This window comes from Pelophylax lessonae (assembly GCF_965119305.1).
Source record: "Pelophylax lessonae genome assembly, chromosome: 10".
In the NCBI taxonomy this organism is placed as follows: Eukaryota; Metazoa; Chordata; class Amphibia; order Anura; family Ranidae; genus Pelophylax; species Pelophylax lessonae.
This window is the reverse complement of record NC_138777.1, coordinates 80,336,041-80,345,533: the sequence shown is the minus strand read 5'-3', so window position 1 is coordinate 80,345,533 and position 9,493 is coordinate 80,336,041. Positions and strand designations below refer to the sequence as shown.

At 39.5% G+C, this 9,493-nt stretch overlaps 1 protein-coding gene across 1 annotated transcript in view; it reads left to right on the top strand.

Annotated features, from left to right (window-relative positions):
* Positions 1 to 2,422: 2,422 nt before the first annotated feature.
* LOC309565952 (mucin-5B-like) overlaps positions 2,423 to 9,493 on the top strand; it is a gene marked incomplete at both ends in the record, with an annotated part of 75,265 nt that continues 68,194 nt past the window's right edge. Inside the window, 5 exons of the mRNA XM_082270981.1 lie at positions 2,423 to 2,498; positions 5,342 to 5,603; positions 5,687 to 5,801; positions 7,158 to 7,245; positions 8,684 to 8,790. Of these exons, the coding sequence (XP_082127107.1) occupies positions 2,423 to 2,498; positions 5,342 to 5,603; positions 5,687 to 5,801; positions 7,158 to 7,245; positions 8,684 to 8,790 (648 nt within the window). The remainder of the gene's footprint in view (positions 2,499 to 5,341; positions 5,604 to 5,686; positions 5,802 to 7,157; positions 7,246 to 8,683; positions 8,791 to 9,493) is intronic.

Below are 9,493 nucleotides of genomic sequence, written 5' to 3'. Positions count from 1 at the left end.
TGTTGAGATAATCTAACTGGATGGGGAAAAAGACTGAATAAAATGTATTCATCCTGTACAAAATGTTCTTCTTTTGTATCGCTTGGGTTGTGTGCATATGATGCACATATGGCAGCCATGCTTATTTGTTACATGCTTAAAGCTTATCTGGTCAAAATGTAAAATCATCTATTCATTTCCACATAAAATTTCAAATAATTATGTAAATTTACTCTGTGAAGAATCCCACACATTAACTTTCTTGAGTTCCATAGCACCTATTCACTATGTCCTGTGAGTGGGTACTGCTGTCACAGAATTTACAGAGCCTCCCTTCTGAATTACAGAGGTGCTGATAGGAGGAGTATCTGGAGGCAAAGTCAGTACAGGAATCACTGCTTGCAGGCAGAAAGGTACCATGGGATATATAGTCCGTAGGAATAAAAAATAAACAGCAGAGGGAAATCTGCAAGGCATGCAGGGAATCCAGAAAGTTGTGGAAAGAGACAGCCAGCAGACAGGCAGAAATCATAAGGTGAAAGGAGATTTTTCAAGTAAGTGTATATTTAGATTGTGAAAAAGGTAAGGGTGGGAAAAGTCAACACTTGTCAAGTACTTGTCACAGCTGCAATCGCTTACAATACCCCCCCCCCCCCACAGCACTGGAAGATCAGAGCTGCAGGAGTATATAGGGGTAGAGTAATTAATATTTCAAGCTAACATAGCAACCACCACATAGCAAAAAAACATTTTGAAATGTCAGTTTTAAAACCAGCCCCACTCAGCTTTCTAGCCATTTGTACTGCAAAGAAATTCCTTCTCAAATATCGCAACAAAGTCATGTTTGCATGCTCGCAGAACAGCCACAAACTTTGGTACCTAAAACTATCCATGGGGATGCTTTAAAAGCTCTTACAGGTCATCAGTTTAGAGTTAACCATAAATAATAACCCTAGAATAATTGTAGCAGAATCAATGTTTTCATATTTTGGCGCCCCTGATGTGTGTGTTTCCATATACATGTGGGTGTACATATGAATTCCACATTTTTGGGGGATGTTGGAGCTTGCATGCACCTTTAACCCATTACACTTTTTTTTTACTTAACATTATTGCTATCACATAGGGGACCAATAGCTCTCTATGTGATAGCATATTTATAATGCTACATTCTATTTATTGAGACATCAGGAGCCCATTAGACCCCTGTTTCTGCCCTGTACTTCACTGAAGTTAATGGTGCACAGATTGTTGTCCATTAGCTTCTTCTCCAGCCACAGCAGCAGGGAAATTCATAGCCAAAACTGGAATTGACGTGATACACGTCACTTCTAGGTTTTTACCAGTTAAAGAAGATCAGCATTTGGGCATGGTTTGTAAGTGGCCTGGGGAGCCACACATGCTGCCAACAGCTGCCAATACACATAAATGGCTGTACATGACCATACTCAGCTGAGTACTGATTGCTACTGCATTGGCATTTACCCACGCATGCTCATACAGTACTTCTCCCAAAACATGAAAGTGTCACATCCAGGGAAAAGCGCAATATCCACATGTGCTGGTAAATGCCAGTGCAGAAGTAATCTGCATTCAGCCAAACATGAAAGTGTATAGCCCTTCACTTGTATTGGCGAGTGTACGCTGTATTTGCAGCTCCTGAGCATCTGAAACCCCTAGAGATTTTATGCCTGAGCATACAGGATCCAGTAAGCATTCATATGCATGAGGCCTTAATAATCTTGCTTTTGCTCCTTCTGTTCTAATAAGGTGCACTAAAGAATGCATTTCACTATTTCACCTTGGCATATCAAAACAATTGTAATTTGCCAAACACTATGAATGCTCATTGCTCAGTTCAAAATTAAACATACCATATGTGCAAAGGAAAGCAGCAGGTCAAAAAGACATGCATGTTGTGTTTTTAAAGAAAAAAACTGAATACGTAGAGGTATTTATCATTGAAAATCTTTTTGGAGCAAAAGTGTATCAAATTGTGTATGCGTGCTTGTCATGCCCACAGCAAGCTCCATAATACCCTCATGGCAGCATACACTATGGCTAATTGTATTTATTATAGGGGATTCCCATATAACCTGCATTAACCTGCATGTAAGTTTGCATTTGGTGTATTATTCTTCTATTATAAATACCTGCTCTGACGTTACAGGTGAACTAATTTCTTCAGTCTAAAAAATCAGATAATGGATATGAAGTAGGAAAAGAAAAGTTACACCAAAGGATCAGTGTAATCCCAACTAATAACTGTTCAGATCTATCATGAAATTGAAGGATTGAAGTCTAGTTTTTGTGTAATTAACTGGATCAAAATTAAGACTCTATTGGTATCTCTCACTGGGAGGGTCAACACGACTGTCCTATATAAACAGCCAGGGTAGACAAGAGGGAACCAGAACATTTGTGTCCCCTGTCACTGAGCATCATGGGGACTATGGGTCCAGTTATTTGGATCCTTTCTACTTTGGCCTTCACACATTCCTTAGGTACACCACCACAAGGTAAGAATTTTCACAAGCTGTTCATTTTTTTGATCCAAAGGACCAAGTCTAGGATGAAACTTCTTGCTCTACATTATGCCATACTTGTTGCCAAAATTTGAGATTCATCTTTTGTTGTCTTATATGTATAGTGTTATTTTTTGTTGTTTTTTTTCCAGGATGATCTCTTATAAATTTGATGACAGCTACCAAAGTTATTAAAGTGACACCATCACTTTTATCCATTCAGGGCTGTGACTGTCTCCCCTAGTTTCCTATTCCCCAGCTAGGAATAATCACTGATTGTTACCCCTTTACCGCCTCTCAACTCTGCCAGGGCCCCCCCACTATTGCTTTAACAGAGCAGGTTTTCGTGGTATGGGGAAACCTCCCCTTTGTGACAGCCAATGGGCCTGTTCAGCCAACACTGTCATTTTCACCATCCAAAAACCAGGGCTCATCTAAGATGTGCTCCTACAGGGAGTGTAGACTGGTGATTTTTTATATATATATATATATATATATATATATATATATATATATATATATATATGCATACAACAGAAAAACAGAGAAATAATAAATCTTCAGGGGATTCATCCATTCTAAATGGATCCAGAAGAAAAAGAAAACTAATAACCCCCAAAAAATTACCGTAGGTATATCAATATGTAAACAATCCTTAATTGTAATACCCTTCTTCGAGAGGTCTCCCTACCACAGAAAAAGCAGGGTCCTCCTGATACTATCAGGGTTCACCTTCCACTGAAACACTACAATTTTGGATTTCTAGAGTATAGCAAAAGAAAAAAGAGCAGGGGGGGGGGGGGTTGGTAGAGGATGGGTTATCAATGGATCGTTCCTAGCAGCAGCATTCGAGGGCAGGAGCAGGCGACCTCCTACTGGGGGTACAGTAAACTCCAAGAACGAGGACTCTAAACTGGCAGTTTTCAATTGGCAAGGTCGGCAATGTAACTGTAGAAGAAAGTGTAATCTGTCCAGTAGAACCAAGTCTTACAAAAACATTTCCTCTCTGTGATTTGCAGAGGCAAGGATGTCTTCAATTGTATAAATTTCCCCAATTTTGTGTAGCCAAACCCTAGATGTGAGAGTTATAGGTTGCTGGTGATTATATTATGCTTGGGGATGTGGGGGGTATTGGGGATGTGGGGGGGTACACTGTCACTTTGATATGAAAAGGCAAATGGACAATGTATCTTTAAAGAGAAATTATAGAATGCATATTCTAAGGTATTATTGTAATATAACAGAAGGGTTCCTTAACATGTCGTTACATCTTAAATTGCCTGACATGCCATGTTTTGAGAACATATGAATTCCAATCAGATAGTGCCCTGGCTAGGATTCAAACCTGATCACTAAGCCTCTGTACTGCCCAGAAAGATAACACTCCACCTTGCGGTCCTCTGTGTCCAAAGACATACATTTTTACATATCATTTAGGTATACAGAGTCATTTAGGTAGTCAGAACTGCTATACCTAGTTCCTTTGACTCCAACGAGGTTAGAACGTATCCGCAAACAGTCACCTTGCAGCTCCTAAAGTTAATACAAAGATCCTACTGTACGGCTGGACTGGAGCCACTGCGAGTAGGTGCTGTACATTTGACCAGAAACATCCCAACATTGTGGGCACCTTGCGCAGGGTTGTAAACGGAGATGATAGAAAGTACAGCTAACCCGTCTTCTTATGGCACATCTCTTTAATTCTACTGTTGGGCTCAGCAGTCCCCACTACAGCTGATTTTGGCAGAAGGGCTGCAGCTTCCTCACTTTCTTATAAAATAGGATTTGCTTAATATCTCCAATCTGGAAGCAATTTTTGGCCTACCACATATATGCTGCCACGCTGGCACCAGGAAAGCGGAAAATTGTATGCACACTTTGTAATTTTTCTTTCCTGCTGCCAATCCATGGCAGCATACTGAACCCACCTAGTTCATTCCAATCATTTTGCAGGGATTGGGCTGTTGTATGGGTGTCTAAACTTTATAGTTTTGTACTGGTCCTGTGGGCAGCAGCAAGTGGTGCTACTACCACATGTACGCTGCCATAGATTGGCATCAGGAAGGGAAAATTACAGGTAAGTAGGATTCAGTTTATGGCTTAAGGTGAACTAAAAATATTGTATCACATTGTAAATGCATGTCCTATTGTGCTTTAAAGTCCATAGGTAGCATTATAAATCCATTGTTTTTAGTTCAGACCTAAATCATTCACTTGTCATTAGAGAGAAGTGCTATGCAGTGCTACTAAGCAAGAAGCACAATCTGCTGATGTAATGATTAAATATAAAATGATTGATTCATAATAATGACTCCTGCCCCCATGTAAATCTGCATGCTATCCTGAGAAACAATTGTATTTAAAACCCAATGGATGACTTTATTTGTCATTGCAACAGAAATCAATTTTTTGGGGAAACTAATGGTACATACACTAATCAATGCCTCTTCCTGATCATAAGTATTCAACATAAATATACTGTATACTCTTTTACATTAAAGAATACTTCTACATAGTTATTACCAGTTGGCGTATTACAGTTAAACGCCATTCTAGCTTGCAGTTAGGCAAATCAAGGAATAGTAAGACTGTAAAAGTTGTGTAACACACTCAGTATCACAATGGAAATGGAAGTTGCTCTGTATTATTTAATTAGGTCTGAGCAGTGTACTTTTTAACTGGAGCTGGTCTTTTTACTAATTCACTTTTGGAGAGATTTCTCTTTAGTTCCTTTTCTGTCTGACATCCCTTACCTGAATTGGGTAGAAATCTCATTGGGGACAAACTACATATATCTCTTCACTCCTATTCATACCAATTGATACTCTTTCTAACAGTGATGAATCCGGCACACAACAACCTTGTCTGCAGCACCTGGGGAAGTTTTCACTATAAGACTTTCGATGGAGCTATCTATCAGTTTCCAGGAACATGCAACTATATATTTGCCTCAAACTGTAAAGACGCATATGAAGACTTCAACATCCAGATAAGACGTTCACCAAGCTCAGATAGGACAGTGGTGTCCCAAGTGGTGATAAAGATTGCGGGCATTGTCATTGAGATGAAGAAAGGTGTGATCGAAGTGGGAAGGCAAAGGTAAGTCTGCATGAGAATGCATAGATTAATGTTAAATTGAATCCAGGCATATATAAGTTACTATAAAACCACTTTTCTTGCAGGGTCACTCTTCCATACAGCCAGTTTGGAGTACAAATTGAGTACAACAGTGCATATGTGCAAGTTTCTTCCAAGCTGGGAGTAGTGCTTTTATGGAATGAAGCTGATTCTCTCACGGTAAAAGGCTTTATTCATCTCATCTACAATTATTCTCAAAAGTTTGTGTTAGTGACGCTGAATCCTTTACCAAAGTAGCTCTATTGTATCTTAACGGCCAAAGTTTTCATCATGTTATATTAAGCAGCCTGTTTAAAATAAATGGACTGTCACCTGAACAGCTGGAAAAATAGGTCCTGCACCATCGTTTATTAAGTGCAACGCGCAGAGCATATGTATCTCGGTGTTCCTTAATGGTATGCAGATACCTTGCAGTGCACTGTAGATGTGCATTTGGATGCAATTAACTTTGCATTGCTATGTATATCTACCATGTGTTGGGGGTAACACTCATTATAATGTAGGCCATGATGCACACTCTGGTGTGGAGAACCCTAAATCTCCTCTATCCACCAATACTATAGCTTATGATTTGACTTGCAAGGTCCAGTATTATGCTTTTCTTTAGAAATACCATTTAGGCCTTATGCACACATCTGTAAAGGAACCGTACAACAGGCCACATACTAATTTTCCCACACAAACGCTGCTGCGTACAGCCAATCATGAGATGAATTAGAAGATATGGTTGTACTTATTTATGCTCTAGGGGTTGTATAAAGCACCACATGCTCTTGGACCTATGCTCTGAACACACATCATCTGCATTCAGACGTTAGTGGCAGAGGGCATAGGGCTATTTACCAGTATTGCCTGCAGTCTCCCTGCAGCTGTTTTTTCTCTAAAACTGACTTACATAATATTCTGAGACTAGCATTGAGAGGCAGCAGATCCTTAATCTCGCACTGGAGATATACAGAGGCTGTAGGCACAGAAGTGTCTAGGCACAGTCACATACCAGAAAGTGCACTGCTATTTTTCTGGAGGAATTCCAAACAAAAGGTACATTGCTCATGGCATTGCTAAGGCACAGTTAACATTTGCAGATGTTCAATATCAGGAGGCATTAACAGCTGTGAATGTGCCTGACACCGATTAAATGCGAGAATGCCGACAGGGGTTCCAGGTCATTAACTGTGGGGAGCAGCCCCATTGAAAGCAATGAGAGGTTGCTGGCTCCCGCAGTTAATTGTGGCCGCTCACACTGTGTCCAGAGATTCTCGCCAGGGTTCTCGCATGCAATCGATGTTGGGCATATTCACAGGTGTGAATGTAGCAAATCTTCACTTTTTGAGTTTAGGCCCTCTTTAATGTAATAGCATGTTCATTATTAGACTTGACTAAATAATATGCAATCGTTTCTTCTTTCATGCTGCCATTTCTTCTTTTAGTGACAATGTTTTTGCCTATGGCTGGCATGTATCACAAAAACTTTTTATTCCATGTATCTTACATTTATGTTAACTTGATTTACAGGTGACTGTCCCATCAAAATACATGAACAGCACATGTGGATTGTGTGGAAACATGAATGGGCTGACTCAGGATGAGTTTGTGGATAAAAGTATGTTCTATTTTATACTTACCAATCCTATATTATAACATATTCTTTCTTAGGCTGGCCGTACATTATACAATGCACAATGTCTCAGCTTACATTTCAGAGACAGATCTGTCAGATCCCCGCTCTCCTCTATGGGAGATCGGATGAAAATGGACCGCCTGTTCGTTCTCATCCAATCCTATCCGATCCTCCAGACGGATAGAAAATAGGGTTACCATCTGTCTGGATTTCATGGACAGGATCAGATTGGATAGCAGTGGGTGTCAGCGGACATGTCACCGCTGACTCCATAGGATCCGATCAGGTCCGCCTGAAAAACTGACAGCCCGTGTGAAAGGAGCCTAAATCTAAAAGGAAATTGTACGTTAAAATTGTATAACTTATGGCCACAGCCTTAGTACTTTTTGTTATTTTCAGAAACTTACTTTCTTTCACTGAATACACTTTTTCAACAAAGCTATTTTAATTTAAATTCATTTTATAATATAGCTATCAGCACATATTGTAGAACAGGTCACATAAATGTGGAAGTGAATAATTATCCAATCACTGTATACTAAAGTCATATTATACTGAAGATGCAATAGGAATATCAGACATCATTGTGCACAGTAGTATTTAAGGGGAATCATTATGGTTTACGTTGAATGTATTTTAAATACATTTTTTAAGGAAGAATTCAAGGTATAGATATTTTTTTATAGTTACATGTAACTATAAGTATACTATACCTGTGGGATCCCTCTATAAGCTGGAAATCACTTTAGAAGATACTACTACTTCTGTGACCTCCAATAGCTTTCAGGTCCCATGTCAAAGCCACTGCCCTGCTGCATTCTGAATACAAAACACAGGAGGTTTCCCGCTTGGCACCAGTGCCATTCAGACAATGTTTTGCAGTCCTTCAATGAATGCAAAGAATTTTCTGATCGGATAAGGCGGAAGGTCACATCATCTTTTTTTATAAGGCTCCATGTACACGGGACGTTGTTAAAAGTCCCTTTGAATGCTGGAATTTTTAGGACGTTTGAAACGTCCGTTCAGTCGCGTTTGTACCCGCGTTTAGCAGCGTTTGCGGGCGTTTGCGTTTAGAAGCGTTCCTAGAGGTCAAAAAAATTATTCCCCTTTAAAATGGAAAAACGCGAACGCTAAACGCAGGTCATTGCGTTCGGACGCGTTTGTGCGTTTGAAACGCCGGGAAACACACGTTCGAACGCAAATAATTGCGTTGTAAAAACAGTCCCTGAACGCAACTGCCTGCAAATGACTGTAAACGACCTGGTGTACATGGACAGATAAGATAAAATGTAGATGTGTTCAGGGGCTTCTGAAAAAAACGCCCAACTGCTCCTAAACGGCCATTTCCAGCGTCCCGTGTACATGGAGCCTAAGATATGCTGTACACACTATGTTGGTGAAAATATGTGTGTTTATACAGATATCCAGCTAACACCTGTGCAGTTTGGAAACCTGCAAAAGATGGATGGACCTACGGAGCTATGTGAAGACGTTGTACCATCTGCCCCTAAAAATTGCGGCAATCTGGTAAGATTTTAGAAAGACTTTTAAAAAGAAAAAGAGGGGAATTTACTAAAATTCAAGCAGACAGAATCTAGAGCAGCTGTGTAATTCCAACCAATCAGCTTCTAGCATTCATTTTCAAGAAGCTGATTTCTGATCCAGCCGGTCACTGTGCAAAGCTACTCAAGATTCTGTCTGCTCCAGTTTTTAATAAATTCTCCCCTCCCATGTGTTTTATTGTCTTTCATATAATGACTTGTAGATTCTGTTGTTATTTGTGTAATAGGCTTACAAATAATTCTTGCACTCAAAAGGAAGATTCTGCTCTGTGAAGTTTGCCCAGAGATTAGTAAATGTGGTGAGAATTATTTTTCAAATAGTTTTTAATCATGTGCAAGGAAAAAAGAAAAGCATTTTTTTTTTTGTGCATATGATTGGACAATGTAAGTCTATGGAGTTTCACCTAATTTACTGAGTTAGGGGAAAACTTCCCTTGCAATGTTAAAGGAATTTTTTAGTTATAGCGTATGCTTTCATTTTATAATAATCAGCATCCTTTTAGCAATACAAATATGAGTTAATGTGACAATGCAATATGAGCTTACTGGAAAAAAAAAATCTCCTTTCATGTTGTAAGTGTTGCCTGTCCTGCTGGCCATCTTTTTCCACAGCTTCCTGGATTACCTGAGTGCTTTGCAACTTCTCTTCTGCTGTTTAATTTCCATTT